The sequence below is a fragment of the Chiloscyllium plagiosum genome, chromosome 17 (assembly GCF_004010195.1).
Source record: "Chiloscyllium plagiosum isolate BGI_BamShark_2017 chromosome 17, ASM401019v2, whole genome shotgun sequence".
Taxonomy (NCBI): domain Eukaryota; kingdom Metazoa; phylum Chordata; class Chondrichthyes; order Orectolobiformes; family Hemiscylliidae; genus Chiloscyllium; species Chiloscyllium plagiosum.
This window is the reverse complement of record NC_057726.1, coordinates 51080888-51108220: the sequence shown is the minus strand read 5'-3', so window position 1 is coordinate 51108220 and position 27333 is coordinate 51080888. Positions and strand designations below refer to the sequence as shown.

Here is a 27333-nt window from a genome sequence, read left to right as displayed (position 1 = left end):
TTGACTAAGTGCAAGTTGCGTCAGGTTTTATGGAAGCTTTTCTCACTGTGAGGCCTAGTAGTTCTCTTGCCTACCGTACCAATTTGCCACATTAATTACACCATTCATCCGGCCTCCCTCATGTCCAATTTCCACCACATCTTACCAGATGCCATTCCCAGAACAACTGGTCACTCAGCAGCTATCCATCAAAAGATTGGAATTGTTTGCACTTGTGCCATCTTTGAAAGGCCACAGTACACCTGGAACAAGCATTGGAAATCTGCCACTGCCCCTCACTGGCAATGTTATGGCACAAAAGCACACTGCCCATAGCACATAGCTGGCATGGCTGATGTTCCCTCAGGTATATATCCTCTTGTCTGGGTCATGTTAAACTATCAGGCCACAGACTTCACCTGTCCTTAGCAACAATCCCACCGTACTATGGCCGACCACCAACTCCACCCCCTGATTCCACCAAGGACATACAAGTCCTGAGCTGCCTTCACCACCAAGTTCTAACCACCTGATACCTGGAGGAAGATCGTCTCATCTGTCACCTTAGGACCCTCCAACCGCATGGGATCAATGCCGATTTCAGCAGTTTCTTCATCTCCCCTCCCCCCACATCATCTCAGATACAACCCTCCAACTCAGCACCAGTCTCTTGAACTGTCCTACATGTCCATCTTCCTTCCCACCTATCTGCTCCATCCTCCGACCAATCACCATCACTCCCCATCTACCTATAGCCTTCCCAGCTAGCTTTCCCCCAGCTCCACCCCGACCTGCTTATTGACCTCCCATTCCCCTTCCCCTGCCCTCCACCCCACCCCCGACATTCCTGATGAAGTGTTTCTGTACGAAACATCGGTTCCTCTGCTCTTTGGAGGCTGGCTGACCTGCTGTGCTTTTCCAGTGCCACACCTTTCACCTCTTAGCTGCATTCTGTCTGAACACCCACTGAGTCAGATACCCTGTACCCAGTGCCTGCTGTAGACCTGCATCCTGTCATTATCCAGCAGCGAAACATTACAAACAGGTGCACCACTGGCCAAGAACAAGACAAGCATGTGCAAAAGGGGACTCCATCAAAGCGAAGAGAGGTTGAACTTCTCTCCCAAAATGCAAAAAGATTTCAGCATCCTGACCAACAACTATTTTACAGAGTGTGGTTGTCTGCTGCACCCAGTCCCCATTTACTGTAACAGGGTGTCTGTGAGGTTCTGTCTGTTTTGTACACAGCTGAGGTCTTCATGGACAAGAACAGCCCTTCTCCCCAGTGTCATCATCCTTAGAAGACTGATCTTGGTCTCTCAGTTCCTCAGTATCTATCACACTGTCTCTTTGCGTGCTCCAGTTTTGCAGGGCACAGCATGCCAAGGTAATGCAGCAGGCTCTGTCTGGACTGAACTGGAGGGAGCTCCCAGACTGGTCCGAGCAGTGGAACTACATCATCAGAGGCCCTATTGTTTGCGCCATTATGGCCCTGGTTGAGATTTGGGCAACTTGCATTCCGCAGCAGTCAGAGGGTTGTGCAAAAGTGTCATGAGCTATGGTCACTGCAAGTAGTCCATAAGACCATAACACATAGGAATGGAAGTAAGGCCATTTGGCCCATCGAGTCCACTCCGCCATTTAATCATGGCTGATGGGCGTTTCAACTCCACTTACCCGGACTCTCCTCGTAGCCTTTAATTCCTTGCAAGATCAAGAATTTATCAATCTCTGCCTTGAAGACAATAATGTCCTGGCCTCCACTGTGCTCTGTGGCAATGAATTCCACAGACCCACCAGTCTCTGGCTGAAGAAATGTCTTCTCATTTCCATTCTAAATTGACCCCATCTTATTCTAAGGTTGTGCCCACGGGTCCTAGTCCCCCGCTAAAGGAAACAACTTCCCATCGTCCCTTTCTAAGCCATTCATTATCTTGTAAGTTTCCATTAGATCTCCCCTCAACCTTCTAAACTCTAATGAACACAATCCCAGGATCTTCAGCCGTTAATCATATGTTAGGCCTCCAATTCCAGGGATCATCCGTGTGAATCTCCGCTGGACACGTTCCAGTGCCAGTATGTCCTTCCTGAGGTGTGGGACCCAAAATTGGACACAGTATTCCAAATGGGGCCTAACTCGAGCTTTATAAAGTCTCAGAAGCACATCATTACTTTTATATTCCAACCCTCTTGAGATAAATGACAACATTACATTTGCTTTCTTAATCACGGACTCAACCTGCAAGTTAACCTTTAGAGAATCCTGGACTAGCACTCCCAGATCCCTTTGTACTTTGGCTTTATGAATTTTCTCATCATTTAGAAAATAGTCCATGCCTGTATTCTTTTTTCCAATGTTCAAGACCTCGCATTTGCTCACGTTGAATTTCATCAGCCATTTCCTGGACCACTCTCCTAAACTGTCTAAATCTTTCTGCAGCCTCCCCACCTCCTCAGTACTACCTGTCTGTCCACCTAACTTCGTATCATCGGTGAACTTTGCCAGAATGCCCCCAGTTCCTTCATCCAGATCATTAATATATAAAGTGAACATCTGCAGTTGGTCCTTGTAACCAACCTTGTCAGGGCCTTGGACCCTCAAATGCACCAGGTTTATGAGGGTGCTCCAGGATGTAGGAGTCATGGCAGCTGCCAGAGTAGCAGTAACACATTTTCATGGAGTGTTAGCGCTGATCACCTAAACATTGGTCAAATGGAACCCTGTTGCTGAGTTCTACACGTTGTGATATGGTCCTCTCAGTACCATAGTCAATGGTACCCTGCACCTGGAGGATCACAGCAATATTATTGAAGCCAACTGACCTCATCATGAGGAACAAAATGAACTGGTCTGATCTTGCACTTATGGTATTGGTCCTGATGCTTTGTGGTTACATGACTGACAGATCCTACATGGGTCAGTTGTCACTTCCTAGAAGGGGTCAGTTGCACAGAAGTTCAGCGCAGTTGTGACCTTCACAGCTACTGGGAGAGGATGGCTTCACTCTCCTGCAGCCCTCAGTTCCAGCATCCAGCACATTTCTAAGGACGTACTAAGGCTGTGCTGGCTGTGTGCCTTGTTCATGCCCAGGAACTGGGGTTGAGACTAGATTACTCTGATGTCCTGAGCACCCCACACATCCTGAGGCTTTGTGGCTCCGATCTCCCCATGAGCTGGCTGCACCTCGTCCTCTGTGCCAGCCTGCTGTTGTTCCGGGGCTTGTCATCTTGCCTGCTCCTCCTGCATCCATCTTCACCTTTATTGGTAGGCAGCCACAGAAACCAACACATCACAAGCAGCAGGGCCCAGAACTCTCCGTGGAAAGGACTTGCAATGAGAGCAGATGGAAAAGAAGAGTTTCATGGATCTCATCAGGGTGGCATACACTGTAGGCTGAGGGCTGAGCACACCTCATCACACAGCGAGACATTGCTGGACATAGCTAACAAGGGACATTCCTGTATTTCCTTTTGGTTCATTCTGTTTCCACATTCTGTTTCAGCATGTGCAATAACTAGGTGTTGCTTTACTGAGTGGCTTCAGCAAAAAACAAGCCTCCACATCAAACAGAAACCACACATTGCATTCAGCACAAGCCAATAGAATGCTTACATGACCATCAAGGACTTGAAGTTACCTGGTTCACACAAGATCCTTCAAAGTTATATGAAATATGGTTCCCCTTCTGACAGCACTTACCTCTTGTTCTATTATTGCTGATAACTTCAACCTGATTGCGATGCCCAAGTTCAGTTTGGAAGTACCAATGGCATGTGACAAATGGGCTTTGGCCAGCACCCAACCGTTGTTGTTCTAGATACACTTGCATCTGCATGGCAGTTGCGTAGCACAAATTACTTCCCAATTATCAAGCTAGGCCTGAATGGTGTACAAATCTTGCTGCATAGGACAATGGACAGCTTCATTATGTGCAAATGAAATTCAACACTGCACTAATCAGTGAACATTCCCATTCTAACCATATGATGAACAGAAGGTTATTGAATGAAGCAGCCAAGATACCTGAACCTCGGACATTGTTATGAGGGACCTGTGTAGCAGTAATGTCCTGAGGTTGAGATGATTAACCTCCAACAAACACATCCAGCTTCTGCTTGTGTTAGATGTGACTCCAGGAAATTTAATTTTTTTCCCTGATTTTCCTGATATCATGCTTGATCAATACTGTCTTGATGTCGAGGACTGCCACTGTCACCTGGCTTCTGAAATTCAGCTCTTTTGTTAACATTTGTTGGCTGCAGCCAAGTAACCAACTTGAACATCATTAACCATATCATTAGTGAATAGTTAATGCAGAAGTCATTAAAATTGTTATTAATGCTCATCCTAGGTTGGCCTTCTTGGAATTCAGATGATTTGGACTAGAGATGCTGAAGATGCCCTGAAACTGTCACAGGTTGACCGTAAAATCATGCAGACAACGAACCAATACTTTTTGGAAATTCTTAATATACTGATTGACAGGACAACCAAAGATTTAAATCTTAATGAGCGTGTGAAGTATGAGACTCTAATCACAATCCATGTCCATCAGAGAGATATCTTCGATCAGATGGTAAATCATTTTACTGTATCTTAGATGCAATAGTTTTTCCTTTCATTAATTTGTACATCTATTAACTTTTAGTGGATATTAGAATATAAATAAATGTCAAAACAAATATCTTAACCTTTTTGTCATCTGAAATGATATTCATGCAAAAGATTGGCAGAATATCTAATTTCTCAAAGAATGAATTTGGGAAAAACAGTGATATGAATTTTTATTTTCTTCCCACTTAATCACCTATCAAAAAGCTTTAACATACTTAAATCAAAAGATTTTACTCCAAAAAATTTCTATTTACCCCTTCTTCCCTGTCCCTTGTTCTTATCTATATTTTGCTACTCTGCACCAGTATATTTTCTGTCCATTTAAATGTGGGTGCCTTCAGTGCCTTTGGTGGATTAGGTTATATGGTGTGAATTTGCATATGTCTAAAAAGAGCCAAAATATATTCAACTTCTATTTAATGGGTAATGACTTCACCTTTACTGAGAATCTGACCATCGATCACTGCTGCATCAAATGAAAGTAGTCTTGCTGCATAAACTTATTTTTACAGTGATAGAAATTTTCCTTGTTTGGATAATAATTAACAAGTAAGTGCTGTTTTCATTCTTTTAATCTCTTACAGTACCGAATGCAGATAAAATCTCCGACAGATTTTGAATGGTTGAAGCAGTGCAGGTTCTATTTCCTTGATGATGCTGACAAGATGCAGATATCAATTACTGATGTGGATTTTCATTACCAGAATGAGTTTTTGGGGTGCACTGACAGATTGGTTATTACTCCACTCACTGACAGGTACAAATTTTGTGCCTTTGCACTTTAATAACTGAAGTTGAAAGATGGAATGTGTCACCAGAATGCATGGCCAAAATACATTTTGCTGCATGTCATGTTGTGGCCTTTTGCCATCCCTTCTCTTTTTTTAAATTCACCCATTAGATGTGGGCATCACTGGCCAGCATTTATTGCCTGTCCCTAGTTGCCCCGGAGAGGTTACTGCTGAACTATTCTGATTTATCTAGTACAAACTACTTTGGAATGGTATTATTCACGATTCTAAGAGAAGATATTCTTTACATTTGCTAACTCAAGGTGGATGGATTAATTTGGTTTCAGATTGTAGTTTATTTTGAATAAGCCCTGATCCATTAAGCTCCAAGAATTAAGCTCCCTGTCAAAGCTGATAGCAGTTTACACAACTCAGTTCCAGTCTTTTGTTCTGGGCACATCAGTAACTCTTCTTTCTGACCCCCTTTTCTGATGGGTCTTTTTCCCTTTTCCTCTTATTTTCATCCTTGAAGTTGCAGAAAGCCAGAGCTAGTACCAGTTGTGTCACCAAATCTGAGCATCTATTACCAAACACTCCCAAATGAGCAGACAAAAGTTCCATTTATTGTGTCCAGCAGCATGTGTTACCATCAACCTTACCTCAACCAGTTTCTCTCTAAGATTCGAGGAGTAGCTTCTTTCCATGTATTTGTTTACTCCCACACATTTATACACATACATTGCTTTATTGCCACACAGGGCACGTGGTGTCCCGTTTGATGTGACAGACTGCTTTGTGCTTTTGGTCCTAACAGACATAGTGCTGAGTTGAGATTGTCCAAGCATTGCACAAAGGCACAGAATGGCGAGTGAGTCAGCGAGAAAATTGGAATTATTGTATTGTCCTTTGGATGAGACGCTGAGACGTACTAATTTATTTTTGCAGAAAGCTATTAAAAATCCTCTGATACTATTCAAACATAATTCTAAAGGTATTAGGTACTGCATTATTTAACTGTAGTCTCTGATACTTTTAAGGGTGGCATGGTGGCTGTGTTTAGCACTGCTGCCTCACACCGCCAAGGACCTGGGTTCAATTCCTGCCTTGGGCGACTGTCTGTGTGCAGTTTGCACATTCTCCCTGTGTTTGCTTGGGTGTGCTCCTGTTTCCTCCCACAATCCAAAAATGTGCAGGTCAGATGAATTGGCAATGATATATTGCCCAAGAGTGTTAGGTGCATTAGTCAGGGGTTCTGGGTAGGTTACTCATCAGAGGGTTGATGTGGACTTGTTGGGCCGAAGGGCCTGTTTCCATACTATAGGGAATCTAATGTTAATTCTTTTTGTTGAGGTTTTTCAAATTGCTCTAAGTGTAAAAAAAATCACAAACATTAAGTTTTATCTAGCTTTTTTTTGCACTTGCAATGTCACTGCAAAAAATAATAATTGACACAAGATCATTTTTACTGTTAATATTGGTTCCTTGTGATTCTTGGCAGAACCTGATTGTTGTTTGAAAGAACTTCTACAAAATATTTAAATTCTGAGTGGAGGAATTGTGTTATAATGGCCTACAATTTCCTAGAACCATTGTAATAACATATCTTCACTGAAGTTGAGGTGAAAAAGTCATAGCAAGATAGGGAGCAAGTGGCTTTTGCCATTATGAATGACATAGTTCCTGAAAAATATTCAATGATTCTGTCTCTACATTTTCCAGCAAAGAGAGTTTCAAAGATTAATGACCCTCCAAGAGACAACATTTCTCCTCATAAAGGAATACATCCTGTGAACAATCATCTCGTCAAGTACTCAAGATCTTTTATGAAGTGCATTTCTTCTCTATTATCTTGAGATGAAATATTTTAACTTTCAGCAAATAAATAGGATCTCTGCTAGATCAAAAATCAAATGAAAGAAATGAATTATAGAATAGAATCATAAAATCAAACAACATGAGAGGAGGGCATTTGGCCTGTCATGCCTGTACTGGGCAGTTGTACTAACAAGTTTATGGTTGGTGAGAATTATTATCTGAAGATTGTAGAATAAGGAGAACTGGTTGGAAATTGCGATACATAATGGGGAATGGCAAACATTTTGTGGCAAATATCAAAACTATGAAAAAGTAAAATTGGGAATAGATAAGACCAACATTAAAAATACATCATTTAAAACAATTAATCATTTGGATGAAAATGTTCTGTGAACTGTATAACTTTTTAACAAGTGCACTTAGCTTGCTCTGAGTGACCCAATGCAAACTCTACTTTGATCAATATCACTGGAATCTTGGGACTATGTTAAATAAATGATGCTGTAGAAGGTTGGAACATCTCCCAATTTGTAAAACTCTAATTTCACAAATGGCACAATATAGACTGTAAACGGAGAATGCTTATCCAACTTTAAATTAAGCTGGCCATGTTTAATGGCAGTCTGATCAATTAACCATATTTGCAAAATATTACTTTTTTTTGGTGCAGAGCTATCTGCCACCTCTCACACTTCTGATGTGCTGCTATCCTTACTGTGGAGCATTCAAATCAGCTCTCCAACAAACTTTGTCACAAATTTGTCACAGGAGGATCAGGCAGCTTGCTCAAATGTTCAGTATTCATCGACCACTGTAAGAAGTTCAGGGCCATCATTTTGACCAAATATATAAAAAAAAACTCTAGTTGGTTGACTGGTACTTCTACATGTGGTATTCTCATTTGTCCATGGAATTAAATTTTTGGATTCCGCCACCCGGTATTGGCTTATTCCTTGAGAACTGAATGCTTTCAATTCAATGTATAATGTGAATGTTGTTTTTAAAGGTGCTACATTACTTTAGCCCAGGCATTGGGGATGAATATGGGTGGTGCTCCCACAGGGCCTGCTGGCACAGGAAAAACCGAAACAGTTAAAGACATGGGCAAATGCTTGGGCAAGTATGTGGTTGTCTTCAACTGTTCGGATCAAATGGACTTCCGAGGCCTTGGCCGAATCTTCAAAGGTAATGGATGTAAGATAATGACCATCTGACCAGTGGTGACCACCTATTAGACCATGAAATTCAATTAATCTGTGCTATTTTATTTATTATTTTAGGACTGGCACAGTCAGGGTCTTGGGGATGTTTTGATGAATTCAATCGTATTGACTTGCCTGTACTTTCAGTAGCTGCTCAGCAAATAGCCATTATCCTGACTTGCAAAAAGGAACGCAAGAAATATTTCATATTTACAGACAGTGAGACAATAGAAATGAACCCAGAGTTTGGCATCTTTCTTACAATGGTGAGAAACAATCATTTTTGTTATGCGACTAACTTTGTTTTATTGACAAATTGAAAGAGAGTAATTGTTGGCTGCAAGTGGGTGACCGTTATACTATTGGCATTACATTCTTTACTGGCTAGATCCTTTTTGTTTATTCACTCGTGGCACTGGCTGGACCATCATTTATTGCCTATCCCTAATTGCTCTTGAGATGGTGTCAGTGAGCTGACCTTTTTGCAAGGTGTGCTGTGCCCATGTATCTGCTGCCTTTATCTTTCTAGATGGAAGTGCTCATGGGTTTAGAAGATGCCATCTAAAGAACCTTGGTTAAATTCTGCAGTGCATCTTGTGGATAGTACACTGTTGCTACTGGATGTCAGTGTTGGAGCCATGCAATGTGTCTGGACCTATGCAGTACCTATTTTTAATAGGATTGCTAAAGTTGTAACCTAGCAGAAGTCAACAAAGGAAACAGGGTTTCTATCTGATTGGAACCTGAACTCCACAATGTAATTGCGATTAATACAGACATGATGTTTTTCTTGACCATTGAATGTAATGTATTTAACAGGAAATATATTTTCGTGCTGAAAATAAGATTTGAAGCTTTCCTCCACTCAATAGAACCCAGGTTATGCTGGACGTCAGGAACTTCCTGAAAACCTCAAGATTAATTTCCGGTCAGTGGCTATGATGGTACCTGATCGACAGATCATCATCCGTGTCAAACTGGCAAGCTGTGGATTCATAGACAACATTGCCCTGGCTTGCAAGTTCTTTGTGCTTTACAAATTGTGTGAGGAGCAGCTCTCCAAACAGGTTGGTGTGCCAGCCTGAATCCCCAAAAACCTAATACGTTTCCCAGAAGATAACATAGTGCAGAATATGTCGATGGTCCTTGAATGAGTAGAGAAATCAAAATGAGATTCAATGAAAATGACATTTGCCAAATCAAGGGCTGATCATGCAAGAGAATATTAGAAATATTTTGGAAGGAAAGCAAAAAGGGCTAGGGGATTGTATGAGCTAAGACTTATAGGGAACTTAAAGGGAAATAGTAATTGAGTTTATCAATGCAAATTTAAAAATAATGTATGGTTAAAAAACGGTAGGGACGATTTGAGATGGGACGAAGGCATTGCAGGAATATCAAATGAGTATTGCACCTCAGTTTTTACAAGTGACAAAAGCAGTACAACTCAAGAAATACAGCAAGAGGTGGAGAAATTGGATAGGACGACACTTGTAATGAAATAATTACCCCTAAAAGCAATATGTCCTGATGGCTCATGCATCAGCTTATCAAAGGAACTCAAAAGAATAGTAGAGGCATTGGCCACAATCCTCTATCATGTTTGGATATGAAAATGGTACTACAGGACCTAATGTAGTCTTCAAAATATACTTGAATATTGAAGTTTTTTCACTGGACTGGAAAATTTCCAATACACCGCACTATCCAAGGATAGAGAAGATGATAATGGTTTAGTTCATGCGCAGGAGTAACTATTAACCAAGAACCTTGCACATTCGAATGAAGTAATAAAGTGTTGTTAGCACACTGCTCTTTTGCATGTATGTTGTGCTGCACTATGTTTCTGGCAACATATTCCAGGGCTGTTTTCTGACCCGTTGAATTGGAATTTCTTTTGTCTTGTGGTGTTAATGTTTGCAAGATGTTTAACATTTTTGTTGAGCTGACTTACTGATGTAATATATGGTTACAAATTTTCATTTCGTTGTGGATTTAGAAGTTGATCTTGAAGCTTTCTCCTCAACATTCACCTTTGTTTTGTAAGTTTCTCAAGGGTTTTTGGTGACTATTGCTCTCAGTGATGCTTCCTGGAGACATAAATATATAAAAGATACAAATATAGAACCAGCACTCTGCAAGCTTATTGATGCATCAGACTCATAAAATTCAAATTGAAAATTCAGTAGGGCAGCAACAACTAAATGTCCTTTGCCTGTTACAGGCAGCAGGCAAAGGACATTTAGTTAAAAATAGCAAGCCATGGATTGGCAACTGGTTTATTGCAAATGAACCAGAAAATATACTCGGGAACTGAGCTGTACCTAGTTCAGGCTCACTATGTGCCATGCATGTAAAATCTTGTCTAGTCTTTAAGGGGGTTCTCTATATCATGACAGAATTAAACTGAGCCAGTCACTAGACTATGCTAAAGAAATGTATTCATATTTGTTTGTTATTGTTTTTCACACTTGTCAATGTGCTGCACAATTAAATTATTGACTGGAAGAATCTATAGTTATATTGTGCTTTATCACATCATTTGGGGAAATCATAAAATCATAGAATGATTACAGTAAAGGAGGAAGCCACTTGGCCCATTGTGTTTGGAAGAGCAACTCACTCCTGCCCCACTCCTTCACTTTTTCTCCACAGTTATGCAAATGTTTTTTTCTCATCACATATTGGTCATATTCTTTTGAAAGCCACAATTTTATTTGATATTTATCTTATATTGCTTCTGTTCCTTCTTCCTAGCAAATTGAATCACTTCACACACACTTCTTTGCTTCAAATGTCACCTACCACTTGTCTTCCTATTTCACCAAACTGTCTACATCCTCATGAAGTTTATTACTATCCTTCTCAGAGTTTGCAATGTTCCAAGTTTTGTATCATTTGAAAATTTTGATGTCCTGTACCCAAGTCTAGATCGTCAATGTAGATCAGTTAAAAACTGATCCTAACCCTGCCCCTGGAAACTGCATTTTTTTGTTTTCATTTAGTTTGAAAACTAATTGTTCACCAATGCATTCTGTTTCCTGTAATTCAACCAATTTCATATCTTTGCTGCTAATTTTCCTTTTATTCCATGGACTCTTAGCTTGCTGTCATGCCTGCTATCTGGCATATTATCAAATGTCTTTTGGAAGTCTATGTATTACCAGATCAATTGCATTACCCACATTAACATTCTCTGTTACCTCATCAAAAATCTCAGTTACTGTAGACATGATTTTGCCCTTAAAAATCTCTGCTGACTATCCTTAAACAATCCATATTTGACCTTTTTGACTGTAAACTTGTCCCAGATTTTCATTTCTGATGATGTTAAACTGACTGGTCTGTCCTTATTAGTTTAATTCTTTTGAATAAGATTATCAATTTTCAAGTTCTTAAGTTCTCTAGAACCACCACTATTTCTAAGGAGATTTGGCAGATTATAGGCAGCGCTGCTGTAATTTCCACCCTAACCTCCTTTTCTACCCTTGGATCATGGGGGTCAGTTGGCTGGGTAGCTGGTTTGCAATACAGAATGATGCCGACAATATGGCTTCAATTCCTGCACCAGTTGTAGTTCCATGAAGGAGTTTCCTTCTCAACCTCTCCCCTCAGCTGAGGCTTGGTGACCCTGAGATTAAGTCACCACCAGTCATCTCCTTCTGATGAGAGAGCAGCCCTATGTTCTTCTGGAACTATGATGACTTTTGGATGCGACTCATCTGAACTAGGTTGCTTAATAATTGTAAGTTCAGTCAGACTATAGCAATTCCTCTTTATCAATTTTTAGCTCCTTTACTGTTTCAAGTATCTCCTTAATAAAGACAGGTGAGAAATGCTCAGCCATCGCCCTCTTCCTCTGTGATCCCGGTCTATAAGATTATAATTGACTCCACCCTGCCTCTTACCCCCATTTTTCCATAATCTAAAATATATCTCATAATATAAAATACTTTGAAATATAGTGCACAAATATGGCAGCAGTTTCATACTTAGCAATGCCCAAAGACAGTAATGAAATTAATGACCTGATAATATTTTAGCAGTGAAGGTAAGCAGTAGAACTTCCCTGCTGTCTTTGAATACTGACATGGATCCTATTTTTCAAAATATTGTCTTCTTCATTCAACTTATTTCCTTGGAGGTAACTATAAACTAAACTATCAGTTGCTGTTGGGATCCCATGTAAAATAAGACTAAGTAGTTTCATTCAAAGTCTCAATTGTTCCTAATTCAGAATTAGTTAACAATTACACTCAGAAACCATGGTCTAGCATGTTTGGGAAATGACAAAAAGTGCCACATTGATGTAGTTCTTGTTGCTCTACTGAGATTGGGGCTCAGGCATTTTGTTTGGTATATAGAATTTTACATCTGATTATGCAGTACAAATTGTTCTGCTATAATGTGTTTCATTAACACAAATTCAACATAACACGATTGACAAATTAGGGAAACTGTTTCTAAAGCGTGAAGCTTTAAAGTGTGTATTGGTTATAATGTGATTTGGGCTCCATTAGTTCAAATGGTGCTGCTATTATGTGATTTTCTTATAACGAGATTGCACGAGAACAGAACTACTGCGTTATAGCAGAACTCACTGTATGTAGTCTGAGTGTGCAATATGCATAACTGGGCAAAGGGCAGAGTCCGAGTTCCCACCATTAACATCCCTTATATTAATTCCCCAAAATTAGCATCCATGGCATTATTGTGCCTATAAATCAAAGTAGAAATAAAGAATAAATGAGAATTCAATGCAGTTTTATAGCCCATATTTGACAATACAAATCGAAGAGTATTAACAGAATATCCTAAAGTTTAATCTTGAGTGTAATTCGTAAGTATGGAAATTAACTTTCTCTCCTCTACTATGATTACTGTCTCTGTATTTCAGGTTCATTATGACTTTGGACTTCGCAATATTTTATCTGTTTTACGAACACTTGGTGCTGTCAAGCGAGCCAGCCCTGAAGATACTGAATCTACAATTGTCATGAGAGTCCTTCGAGACATGAACCTTTCCAAACTGGTCATTTGATTTTCTAGCTCTTTGTTTTGCTGGCATTTAAGTTGCCTCATCTTATTCCATAAGCTAGTTTTTTTGTGTGTTTATTGTTAAAATATCACAGCTTCACATACAGAGTTGAATATTCTGAACAATTGTAAAAGAAAGCTGGACAAAGGCATTGAAGAAATGAGAGTTTGAAATATAGAACTGAATGGTAATAGAAAACTTGAGGTAGTGAGAAATGTGGGCTCCGCACAGATTAGAAACAATGAAGAAGTTAAAGTTGAACATTTTGATAAAGGGTGTGGTGACATTCGGTACAACAAAGCCTGAAGAAAGGGAAGCAGTGGTAATTGGTAAAAAATGGTGGCAATTGTGTAAAGAGGTGTGAGTTTCAAACACACTTTGTGCGTGGTGGGGGAATGCGCCATAGAACTTTTATGAAAGGATTTCAGGCAATATATGTGATCAACTCATGAAATGTAACCTGAATCATTTTGGTTCAAAAATACATAAGCTAATTGACACAACCATTGTGAAAACATTGTCGTGGAAGGCTGATAAAATCACTGAGTATAAATTGGTAGCTGTAGACTGCTGCATCAGAACAAGAAAACTTAGCGAAGTGAAATGGGAAGATAATTTTATGACATAATTCAAAATTTCAATGAAATGAAGTAACAGCAATGCACAAAAATATGTTGTTTCCTTCCTGAAACACAGCCAGTAATGCCTTTTTTTTAACGAGGCCCAAAAGCAAGTTTGGATCCTGAATTTCTACTTGACCATCAACTATGCTAGGAGAAAGTGAGGACTGCAGATGCCAGAGATCAGAGTCAAAATGTGTAGTGCTGGAAAAGCACAGCCAGTCAGGCAACATCCGAGAAGCAGGAGAGTTGACGTTTCAAGTGCAAGCGCTTCATCAGGAATGCGGCATCAAACTATGATGCCAGATTTGAAGTGGGAGGTCAACCCTAGAGGGAGGGGTCGCCTCAGCACTGATGCTGGATGGCCAACCCCACCACTTTCTGGTCTACAACATGAACCGAAATAATTGCTGTAGTACATTCAACCCAGGGTGTGCATGTGAGGTATTAGTACGAGTATTTCAGTGTTTATCACTCTTCGCCTTCTGATTCCAGATTGATGAGGATGAACCACTATTTCTCAGCCTGATAGCAGATTTGTTTCCTGGTATTCAATTGGATAAGTCTGGTTATCCTGAGTTGGAAGCTGCTATTGACAAACAGGTACTGGTGTGAACTATTTGTATAATTTTTAATGAAATCTGTAACAGAGAACACCTTCTAAAGTGGAATGCATGGCAGTTTCAAATCACTATTCCAAAATGGAAAATGGGATTGACTGAACACATTTTGAAAAGTTCAATGTACTTAAGTAATGAAAATTAAATGTTACTAAATGTCAATTTTAGAGGCAGTAATTATTCACCAACTATATATGAGTTTGCTTTCAGATTGAGGATGCCAGCCTAGTAAAACATACACCGTGGAGACTGAAGGTTATTCAGTTGTTTGAAACACAATGTGTACGACATGGTATGATGACACTGGGCCCAAGTGGTGCTGGAAAGACAACTTGTATTCATACCCTCATGAAGGCTATGACAGGTAAAGATTGTCCTGATACAAACATTTTTTAACTTTGCGATGCTAACTGAGGAAATGTCTAGTTGTGTTAAATTAGAAAAATAACCAATGCATACTAAGTTGTTGATATACTGTGTATGAATAAGAGAAGAACGTATTGTTTCCTTCTGTTGTGTAAGTAGATACTTACAATTGTTCAACCTGCATGTCTCATGATTTGCAACCTGCGCTTAGTTTCCCTATTGTGAGTTTGTGGCACATTAATTGAAAGTGGATTAATGTCTTTTGTTTAAATGGTGAACTAATGAATTTCACACAAACTTGCTTATAGTTTTGTAACCAAATGTGCACAGTACAATTTCAATCCTTGTGCAGTTTATTAAGAAGCATCATCCTTAATAAGAAAAGGACATAAGCAGTGTTCTGGAAGGGTGTGAAAGAATACAACACCCTCAAAGAGAATATGGAATCTGTATTAATTGATGAAGTGGATCTTTAGTATAGGTGAGTTCCTGGATTTGAACCCCTATGGTAAAATTCTCTTTAAAATGGAGACAAAATTTTGAGAAGCTATCTGATCCAACTGGAGCATACACTGGATACTCAGTAAGACGTTTTCCAAAGTACACTTGTGTAGTGGACATGTGTAGGAAAAACCCTACCACATAGTAGGGAAGCAAATTAAGGAAACATATAAAAGGAAATGAACTGACTCAAATTTGGGTTGGCCGAATGTTTACATGGTAAATCTGTTTGCAAACTTTAAGTCTCATTGTAGTAACGTAACAGCAGCTGTGTGGATACAAAATAATATTTACATTTTGGAAGTTAAGATTGTGTCTGTTTCTATTCCCCTTTTCGACAATGAGTTCAAAGACCACAGCAACTCAGTATAAATTTTCCTCACGAAGTTCTGGTGCTTTTGGCAATTCCTGAAGAAGGGCTCATGCCCGAAACGTCGATTCTCCTGGTCCTTGGATGCTGCCTGACCTGCTGCGCTTTTCCAGCAACACATTTTCAGCTGCTTTTGGCAATTACCTTACATCTGTGTCTTTTTGTTCTGCCTCTGGAAACTTCTCCTCCTTTATTCTGTCAACACTATTTATGATTAAAAACCTGCCTATCAAATCTCCACTTATCCTTCTTTGCTGTTAGGAGAACACCCCAGGTTTCTCTGCATAACTGATACCATTCTAAATCTCTTTTGCATTATCTCTTGAGCTTTGGTATTTTCCTAAAGTGTAGTGCCCAGAACTGAACACAGTTATCCAGCTGGGGCCTATTCAGTGTTTTTTTAAAGGTTTAGTATAACTTTCTTGCTTCTGTATTCTGACCCACTCCTGATAAAGACGAGGATCTCATATGATTTATAACAACCCCCTCAATTTGTCCTTTTACCTTCAGTGATTTGCATACATATATTTTTAAATCTTGCTGTGCACCCAATAATCCCTCTAAGTTCCATGGCCACACAGGCACTGGGAAAGTTCTTGCACATCAATTGGTGTACCAAACAATGGCTTCACCTTCCTGAACCCACTACCATGCACAGATAATGAATGTTATCTGCAGTCCATTAACATCAATAGATGTAGGTGTAGAGTATCGCTCTTTACATGAAGCCTGAAGACAAGCCTTTACAATGCTTCAGAAGAGAGACCCCTGCTACACCAAAGAGAATTTTCAATTTCTGCAATCTTAACTTCCAAAATATACAATTCTCCAAAGAGAATATTATTTGGTGTCAAATTATGACAGTTTAGTTTAATTTTATTTACTGCCAAGAAAAATTGCCTTGAGCTTATCAAAATTGATTTTAGTCAGAATTGCTGTAGTGGGCAAAATTAAAAATGGATTTTAATTACGTTGTTTTGGGCAGATACTTCACTTTGGGCTCAGAGATACAAAGACTACTCCAACTGCAACAATTAGTTGCCTGACATGCATTTTTAAATTTTATTGCTGCTGTAGTCATTGGCATTGCTAAAAGGCAGTAGCTGTTTCTTGAATATTTTAACTTGTTGCCTTTTGCTGGCCAGAGTGTGGTAAGCCTCATAGAGAGATGCGAATGAATCCCAAAGCAATTACAGCCCCTCAAATGTTTGGCCGTCTCGATGTTGCAACCAACGACTGGACTGATGGAATATTTTCTACGCTGTGGAGGAAGACTCTCAGGGCCAAGAAAGGTATAAGAATGAGTCTGGAAAATATGTGAGATATTTGAGTGATTTATAAATTAATATTCTCATTTTAAATAATTTTGCTAGTATTAGAAAACATTACAGAGATCTATATGTTGTCATCCAATATATAGACAGTAATTAATGGAGAGATTGACTTGATTTTTGGTGTATACTCTATCTGTAGAGATTGAGTTATTTTTCATTTCACATCATAAAGACATTGGACCTCTCAAATCTATTACAAAGTTTGAAAGCTATTTTTGGTGGTGGTCATTTAAACTGTTGTAATAGGTTGTCTTCTTGATTATAAATTTTTATTCAAATGGATCCATTTTTAGAAATCCAAAACAGAAGAATGTGTGAGAGGGTGAATTTCATGTCCACTGGACCCCTGTTTGTTTTGCTTTTGTCAGTTATTTGGACAGCGAATACTGTCTTGTGCAGTGCATGTCGCTCTTCCTACATAGACAACTTGTGATGAAATAGATTTGGGTTTAAAATCCAATGTTACTGGCACTCTACCCAATCTTTTCCACTGCTATGCCAGATATCCACATCAGGAACTCTGTTGACTTAGAAGGTCACAGTATTTTAAGGAATACAGTCAATGAGAGAAATGGGAGAATGCATATTACCAATTTAGAGACCAATGAAATAAAGTTATGAAGCTTGGTATTACAGATGGTGCCTGCTTTGGGGGTTTGACTATGCATTCTTTTAAATGTGTATATTTTAACATTTAAACTATTCACATCGATATGAATTACATACAAGTATTTGGGATTAAATAGCATGTTCAAACAATTTCAGACAGACATAATTCCAGCAGTTATCTTTTCTGCTGTTACATTGTGCTAATTATTCTGTGTTTTTCAAATTTAAATCCGTGGTGAACGTGATGTAGGTGAACACATTTGGCTGGTACTAGATGGTCCTGTTGATACCATTTGGATAGAAAATCTTAATTCTGTCCTCGATGACAACAAGACTCTCACTCTGGCAAATGGAGATCGTATCCCAATGGCACCAAACTGTAAAATAGTTTTTGAGCCTCACAACATCGACAATGCATCTCCTGCCACTGTCTCTAGGAATGGGATGGTGTACATGAGTGCCTCAGTGCTTGACTGGAGGCCTATCTTAGAGGTAAATGACTAACTTCTCTGAGTTCTGCAAATACAATAATTGAAAACTGATTAATCTTCGCCCTTATTTTAGGTGTATTTTGCTCATTATGATAAAAAGGTGCAAATTCAACACCAAATACAAATATTTGACTTAGTAGAAATCATGCAAAGTGGGAATTCAAGTACTCTAATAATAGGGTGACTGCATTTAGACATGTTTAAAGCTGTTGAGCTCTATAGTTCTGTGTGATTCAATAAAGTGTTTAGTGTATCTCTGGGACTTGTGAATGTGTGACTCTAAGTAAACAGTGTTCGCAACATTTAATATTTTGACATCTGTAGGAAAACTGATAGTCTATATCTGATCTACAATTCTTTGTTGAGTATTACAGACAGCAAATTGTACTTAGAAGTTAATCATTTTCTTTTAACAGAGTTGGTTAAAGTTACGTTCGCATCACGAGGCTGAAATTCTCAAGAAGCTGTATGCAGCTGTGTTCTCAGACCTTTACCATTTTAGCATACAGTCATTAAATCAAAAGGTGAAAGTGCTTGAAGCCTTTGTAATTATGCAAAGTATTAACATTCTACAAGGACTTCTACCTTCCAAGGTACACCATTTAATCTCAAAGATTATTTGCTAGGATTTTTTTTAAATCATCTGATTGATTGAAAAACAGATTATGTGGATAACCACTCATGCAGTAGAAGGACATCATGGGATCTATTTTAGCAGGACCCATGTAGCCTGATGCCATGGCAATCCCTCCTTAATTCCTTGTTATTGCACTCCATGCTTACGTCTGCAAATTCAAATCATTATCATTGCTGATTATTGTATTCTGTGTTGAGACATTGTTGCCATGTTTCCGGACAATAAAGGATGTAGTTCAGGAATAGAGGATTGGATATTGATGTGTTAATTAGACTTAACCCCATTTTAAAACATGCAATACGTTCTAGGAGATTTGGATGCTCGCACAACCATGTGCCGCAAAGTTGTACATAAGGGAAAGTGACAGGATAATCAGATAAAGACTGCTTTAAACCAGCATTGTACGTTTTTTAATGTTAGAGTGCATTAAAAAAAGGTGGAACGTATTTCTGTAACTCGTTAAACTACCAAGACTCGGCATTGTTTTTACTTTTGGATGATATCAATACGTCTGCCCTAATTTGTATTTTCCCTGGTTTAAATTTTGCTTTCATCTCTAACAGACTTCAAAGGTTGTGAAAGAGCTAACCCTTCTGGAAAGGTATTTTATTATCTCTCAAGGCATCCTATTATGTGAAAATAATTCTGAAACTGACTTCCAGTGTATAGTATCCTAAGCATCATTGATAGGGACAGAGTGCAAGAGCAGGGAGGTTATGCTGAATATATATATATAAGACACTAGTTAGACTTTAGCTGCAATAATGTGTATTGTTCCAGTGGCCACTTTAGGAAGGACCGTATGAGGAAAGACTGAGGCACTTGGGGCTGTTTTCACTAGAGAAAAGTGAATATATATATATAAGACACTAGTTAGACTTTAGCTGCAATAATGTGTATTGTTCCAGTGGCCACTTTAGGAAGGACGTAAATGCAGTGGAAAGAGTGCAGACTAGTTTGCAAAGCTGATTCCAAAGGTGAGAAACTTCAGTTATGTTGATTAATTGGAGAAGTTGTAACTATTTCCTTTGGAAATGAGAAGCTCTAAGAGGAGATCTGATAAAGGTTTTCAAAATCATGAAGGCTCTGGATAGAGTAAATAGGGAGGAATTGTTCCGGTTTGTAAGAGGGTCAAGAACCTCATAGAAGTTTATAAAATCATGAGGGGCGTGGATAGGGGGAATAGTCAAGGTCATTTTCCCAGGATAGAGGAGTCCAAACCTAGGAGGCATAGATTTAAGGTGACAGGGGAAAGATTTAGAAGAGACCTAAGGGCAACATTTTTACATGGACGGTGGTGCTTGTATGGAATGAGCTGCCAGAGGAAGTGGTGAAGGCTGTACAGTTGCAACATTTAAAAAGCATCTGGATGGGTAAATGGATAGGAAAGGTTTAGAGGAATTTGGTAGTAAATAGGATTAGATTAACTTTGGATATCTGAACAGGTTGGACTGAAGTGTCTATTTCTGTGCTGTACAACTCTATGACTCTAAGAATAAGAGGGTAGAGATTCAAAGTATTTTGCAAAAGGAGCACACATGGTAAGATAAGAATTTTTCTCACAGTGAACAGTTAGTAGCTGGAATGCAGTGCCTGAAAATGTGGTGAATATAGTTTCAATTGAGGCATTCGAGAGGGCATTAGATGATCATTTAAATATAAACAATGTGCAAGTATATAGAGGAAAAGCAGAAGAATAGAACTAAGTTCGTTCAGCGAACTGGTGTAGACACAATGGGCTGAATGGCCTCCTGCATTGTGGTAAATCTTTGGCTCAGCCAAGAATCTAGCATCCTTCGTCATTTCCGCCACCTCCAAACAGACCCCACCACCAAGGATATATTTCCCTCCCGTCCTCTATCAGCATTCCGAAAAGACCACTCCCTCCACAACTCCCTCATCAGGTCCATAACCCAACCTCCACTCCGGGCACCTTCCCCTGCAACCGCAAGAAATGCAAAACTTGCGCCCACACCTCCCCCCTCACTTCCTTCCAAGGCCCCAAGGGATCCTTCAATATCCATCACAAATTCACCTGCACCTCCACACACATCATTTACTGCATCCGCTGCACCCGATGTGGCCTCCTCTACATTGGGGAGACAGGCCGCCTACTTGTGGAACGTTTCAGAGGACACCTCCTGGGACACCCACACCAACCAACCCAACCGCCCCGTGGCTGAACACTTTAACTCCCCCTCCCTCACCTTAACCTCCTTCCACCTATCGCATTCCCAACGCCCCTCCCCCAAGTCCCTCCTCCCTATCTTTTATCTTAACCTGCTTGGCACACCTTCCTCATTCCTGAAGAAGTGCTTATGCCCGAAATGTCGATTCTCCTGCTTTTTGGATGCTGCCTGACTTGTTGCGCTTTTCCAGCAACACATTTTTCAGATCTAACAGGGTGTCCATGTTATTCAGTTAGTCATCTAAATCTTAAAAACTACTCTCATCTTCCTCGAAATGCTTTAAAAGATGAATACATACATGCAAATATAGTGTTCATCATTCAGAAGTATCAAATAGCAATAAAGTACCAAGAAATATTAATGAATAAGAAGAATTCCTAAGGAATATAATCTTATTGTTATAGCTGTTAAGATATCTAAGCAATCTTCTTGTTTCCTTATGCTTATATATGCCCAACAAATAAGCATTTGTTTATTGTTTCTTCCTCATGCCATGACTATTTTCAATTTTAATGATTGAGATTTAGACTTCTATGTCCCTAAAACAGATCTACATTCTGTAGGGGGTACTGCTGACTGTATGAGTTTGTGTTGTCAACCTGTTAGGATTGTCCTGGACTCCCCAGGAATAAAAGATTAATTTCCATGACCCTTCTGCAAATACCTGGGTGAAAGTCTTAGACATGTGTATTTTATTACTTTTCATTCAAGTCTTTGATTCATTATTAATAAACGAAAAGAGAACTGTGAAGAAAACTGCTTGAAGGAGTGGGCAGGTAAAGTTTGAAGATTTGCAATGAATTCAACTAAAGTTGGTGACCCAAGCTGCCAGAGGTGTCTGGAGCAGTAACCCAGAGTTTTTTCTTTGGGATCCATACTATTGGTGATCTAGAGATGTCAGACTTCTGTTTTAAATCAAACTTAATTCAGCATTGTCATTGCTGTTCTACTGTAGGAACAAATTGGCGAGTTAGACCACCAGAATGTGGAACGATTGTTTATCTTCGGTATAATGTGGAGTATTGGTGGTAGTCTTGAGCTGGATGACAGAAAAAAGATGGAGTGTTGGCTGAGAAATCTTTCTTGTATCAAATTGGATATGCCTGAAATTTCTTTAAATGCTGAAGAAACAATGTTTGACTACCTTGTGGGCCCTGATGGTGAGTCTCAAACATGTTTGCTGAGCTTGAAGCTTGATAATTATGCAGTTATGGTTTGATGGAAGCAATTGTGTAACACATGGAGCCTGATGAAAGCAGCAAGGTTGCATCAGCAGTCCTATATTATAACTGGGTCAGTTACTGTCCCTGGTCCTTCCCTGACTCAAGCTGGCTTGGTCTTCCAACGTGGGGCCTCCAGAAATTCAAATGGGATGAAGAAAAGATAAAGTTCTTGAATCCCACTAAATGTGCTCCAATTAGAGATGGTGATCAATCATCTTGAGATTAATCACCTCAGTGTTGTCAACTTTTGACATTTAGAAGGCCAAACTTAAGTTGTATGACTCCAGGGAAGCCTTTCAAGAGAATATAGCTACTTACTTCCTTGCAAAATCTTAGAGCAACCTCCAAACACAACACCCTTGATACTGGAAGAGTAAGGACAGGTGGAGAATCCAAACAGTTAGAATCAAGCCTGTTTTTAAGCCGTTCATCAAGTGTACACACAGTTTTTATATACTTTCACCATTTGAAGCTTTTGCAAGGACAAAGGGAAACTGGCAATTTGTACAAACAGGTCAACCAGCAGAGAGGTTCATTTTTTATATTGAGTACGTCTTGGTGTCTGCTGGTCTTTATTGCCTTCTCATTATTTCTGAAACAGAATCAAACATGTTTCCCATATAGAGTCAAGTTGAATGTTTAATGGTGTATGTATGATTATGAGGTTACATTGCTACTGCTTGTTTATAATGTGATCGTAAGACATCACCATGAATACAGTAATTATTTTTTTCCTGCAAGTTGTTTGGGAAAGTTGATACCATACAATTAAAGTTAACTATTTTTCACTCAAACTATCACAGTTGAGTGTTTCGTTGTTGATCAAATGTTTTGCCCTTTCTTACATAAAGGAATTATTAATTTAAAAAAAAAATCTTTTATAACAGGGAACTGGTTACACTGGAGCACACAGGTGGAGGAGTACATTTATCCTGTAGACACCATTCCAGAATATGGATCGATCCTCGTGCCAAATGTGGACAATGTTAGGACAAATTTTCTTATTCATAATATTGCCAAACAGGGCAAGGTATTTTCAACTTTCTGGATATGCGGATCGCTGTATTAGTTTGTAGTAATTGAACAGAAAACTGGAAATCAAACACAACAGGCAGAGAATGTTAAGTCAGATTAAAAATCAATGCGGATGTGATAGGCTCATCATTTCATTCGTGCGGGAAGAAATTCCTAACCGTGTTACTCTTAATTTATATAAGTTTTTAACAGTAAATGAACCTGAATGGTACTTTACATGATCTAACGGTGCTGCTTTCCATCACAACGCAAAAGCAAAATACTCCTGATGTTGGGAATCTGAAATAACAGAAAATGTTTGCTCCGCAGATGTTGCCTGGCTTTTGTTTTCGATTAGATTAGATTCCCCACAGTATACAAACAGGCCCTTTGACTCAACAAGTCCACACTGACCCTCCGAAGAGTAACTCACCAAGCCCCATTCCCCTAACTTATACTTACCCTTGACTAATGCACCTAACACTATGGGCAATTTAGCATGGCCAATGCACCTGACCTGCATATCTCTGGATTGTAGAAGGAAACCGGAGCAAACCCACACAGACACGGGGAGAATGTGCAAACTCCACACAGACAGTCATCCGAGGCTAGAATCAAACCCAAGTCCCTGGTGCTGTGAGGCAGCAGTGCTAACCACTGAGCCACCGTAACTTGCTGAGTATTTCCAGCATCATCTGTTTTTATTTTATATTTGATATTTTGTATTGCTTGAATTGATGGGTACACACACTCACAGGTTTTCCCATATTTCATGGGGTTGCCACAATGCTCTGTCAATATCAGTTCATTAGTTTTGAACTTGGCAGGTGGTTTTATAGCCTGGTGCCCTCCCTAATATTAATCCTACCCAATTATCTGGTTGAGGCTTGGCACTAGCATATGTTTTGATGGCTGTGTTCTTCAATTACCAACAAGTCTTAGACTAAGACTTGAATCTAGAGCATTGTGTCTTATGGGCCAAGGGCCTGAACTATAAGAGCAACTCTCAAATGATGAATATGCTCAGGATCCTGAAATGACTCCACAGAGGCTGATATCCCATCACCGAGTCACCCTTTATTTACATGTACAGAGTCTTTGACACTGGTCCCACTCCCTCAGAGCCAGCTATCAGCATGAACAGAACCTCTGACACTCCTGTTTTCATCTGTCATCCAGGGCTCCCTGATTAGACCAGATTAACAGCCCCAGTGAGGGAAGTTATATTCTGTGATGTCCACCTGGCTGACCTCATTTTGATCACTACAACCTGTATGCTTTAGTGCATTACGTGTTAATTGTTAGACATGGGTTAAACTAACTCAACATGGCAGAGAGTAAAGATGCTCATAGAGAAATTGGGCTGGTTACAAAATCTGTGGTCATACTGGACACAAGAAAAAGTTGTGTACTAAGTCTTCATGTGAAACAGTAACATTTGGGGTTGGGTATGTTTCTGATTCAAGGCTGTAATTCAGCATTTAAGTTGCTTTGTCTATTTCTGATCCTTCACCCTGACAAATTCGCTTCTAACTATTGTGATACCGCAATGTACTTTTGTATTCAAGTCACCAATCACCATTCTGCCCAATTGCAAAATTTATTGAAGGTCATGTTTTCATACTTTCATGTCTCATGATTAGCTAATCTCACCTAATTTCTATGCAGCTTACTATTCTCCCAGATACTGGTGAGAAACTAGTTAGGAGGCTGGACTGTCCTTAGTTTGGTTTGCCCTCCCAAGTCCATAAAATCCTAAGAAATAGGAACAGGGGCAGGCTAATTGATCCCTCGCGCTGCTTTATCATTCAATAGGGTCATGGTTATTCCAACATTCCACACCTCTACTTTATCCCTATTACTCAAGAATTTATCTCAGCCTTAAATGTACACAAGGACTCTGCCCCCACAGCTTTTGTGGCAAGGAGATCAAAAGACTCTCAACTTTCTGAGAGAAGAAATTCCTCCTCATCTCAGCCTTAAATTAGCACTCCTTTATTCTGAGACGATACCCTCTGGTCCCATGAGGGGAACATTTCTCTCTGTAGTTACCCTGTCAAGCCCCTTCAGAATACTGTATGTTTCAATAAGATTAATTCTCAATCTTAAAATTGCTTTGAGTAGAGTCCCGACCTTGTTAACCTTTGCTTGTAAGACCATTCCTCCATAGCAGCGAACATTCTCGTGAACCTTCTCTGAAATGATATCCTTCCTCATATAGAGGAACCAAAACTACTCACAGTATTCCAGCTGTGGTCTCACCAGCACCTTGTACAGTAAGACTTCCCTTTGTGTATACTCCAATCCCCTTGAAATAAGAGCCAGTATTCCATTTGCCTTCCTGATTACCTACTGCCCCTGTGTGCTAGCTTCCTGTGTTTTATGCACATTTTATCTTCTAGTCAGTCTGGTGTGATGGATCACAGTCAGTCCTGGGATTTAGGGCAGTGATGTGAAGGAGGGGACATTGCTGCATTGAGGAAAGTGGGGAGCTCAAATGTAGAGACTGGTGCCAAGATGCTGTGTCCTAGGATATAGAGAGAAACATCCCTTTGATGACAGAAACAGTACCAATCTTGAGCGAAAGAGTGAGAGAGAACTCTAGATACAAATGTAGGAACTAATACAGCATGGGAAGTCACAGAGTACTGTGGGATTGGAGGGTGAGTGGGGGAATCTTTGAAAGTCAACATCACCCTGGTTTTGGTGGGGGACAATAGATAATGCTATTGAATAACTATGTGGTTGGCCTGAGGCTTGCAGAAAATTGATGTATTATATTTAAGATGAAAGATTTGCGTGGGAACATAGAGTGTTTCAAAGCTGATGATGGGGACTGCAAAGTACCATGGAACTTGAAGGTTTGGAGGGGATGCACCTAGAATAGTAGACAGAGGCTGCAGCACATGAGCCTGATCTAGGAAGCCTTTAATCTTCAATTAAATCTCAATTACGCAACATTCGTACCCTTCTTTTATTGTTGTCTTTGCCATTTTACACTGGCAGTGCCTCCCTGAGCAGTAGGAAGTTCATATCCAAAATAATTTAACTTGATTTCTTTTCATAGGGTGTGCTTTTGACTGGTGAACAAGGAACTGCGAAGACAGTCATCATAAAAAATTACCTTTCTAAGTATAACACTGAGATTCATCTGCCAAAAAGCCTCAACTTCTCCTCAGCCACTACACCTTTAATGTTACAGGTAAAGAGTGAATGAATAACTGCCTGAATGGAACCTCCACCTTGCGCCCATTAATGATGCAATTTGTTATCTTTCACAATATCCCCCCATCACCATCTGCAGTCGTTTGCCACTAAAGCACTCTCCTCCACTTATAAAGTACCTCAGCGCTTTACTGACAGCTCTTCACTCTGACAGACTTTGAAATCCCTGTCTTTGAGTGGGGCACAATACTAACCCTTTCCAACTCTGACTTGTTTCCAACTGACTTGTTTCCAAATCACAAATCCAAGGCACTCAAACTATCACCTTATCATGCAATTTAAACTTTATCCTCCAGTAACGCTTCCACACATCCACTTCCCACTTGTGACACCCAGTTGGTTAGCAATCCTTTCCTTCCATCCATTGAAGGAATACTCCCAAATGCTGATTCACTCTACATGCCTTTTTTGAGTTGCTATGTTGCCAGTAACTCCTCCCAACCAAAGCTTTTATCCATACACGTACTTTCTCAATCACATTCTTCTAAATTACGTTTCTGATAGTTGTCCCGATAATTAGTCACAGAGTCATAGAGATGTACAGCATGGAAACAGACCTTCGGTCAAACCCGTCCATGCCGACCAGATATCCCAACCCAATCCAGTCCCACTTGCCAGCACACGGCCCATATCCCTCCAAACCCTTCCTATTCATATATCCATCCAAATGCCTCTTAAATGTTGCAATTGTACCAGCCTCCACCACATTCTCTGGCAGCTCATTCCATACACGTACCACCCTCTGCGTGAAAGA

At 39.7% G+C, this 27333-nt stretch overlaps 1 protein-coding gene across 1 annotated transcript in view; it reads left to right on the top strand.

Annotated features, from left to right (window-relative positions):
• The window catches only part of LOC122558738 (dynein axonemal heavy chain 5-like), a 274642-nt gene that overhangs the window by 128792 nt on the left and 118517 nt on the right, over window positions 1-27333 (top strand). The window contains exons 35-48 of the mRNA XM_043707530.1: window positions 4332-4556; window positions 5179-5351; window positions 8147-8325; window positions 8421-8608; window positions 9215-9409; window positions 13240-13374; window positions 14496-14603; window positions 14831-14984; window positions 17003-17149; window positions 18051-18292; window positions 18708-18884; window positions 22073-22277; window positions 23228-23370; window positions 26422-26556. Coding sequence (XP_043563465.1) covers window positions 4332-4556; window positions 5179-5351; window positions 8147-8325; window positions 8421-8608; window positions 9215-9409; window positions 13240-13374; window positions 14496-14603; window positions 14831-14984; window positions 17003-17149; window positions 18051-18292; window positions 18708-18884; window positions 22073-22277; window positions 23228-23370; window positions 26422-26556 — 2406 coding nt within the window. The remainder of the gene's footprint in view (window positions 1-4331; window positions 4557-5178; window positions 5352-8146; window positions 8326-8420; window positions 8609-9214; window positions 9410-13239; window positions 13375-14495; window positions 14604-14830; window positions 14985-17002; window positions 17150-18050; window positions 18293-18707; window positions 18885-22072; window positions 22278-23227; window positions 23371-26421; window positions 26557-27333) is intronic.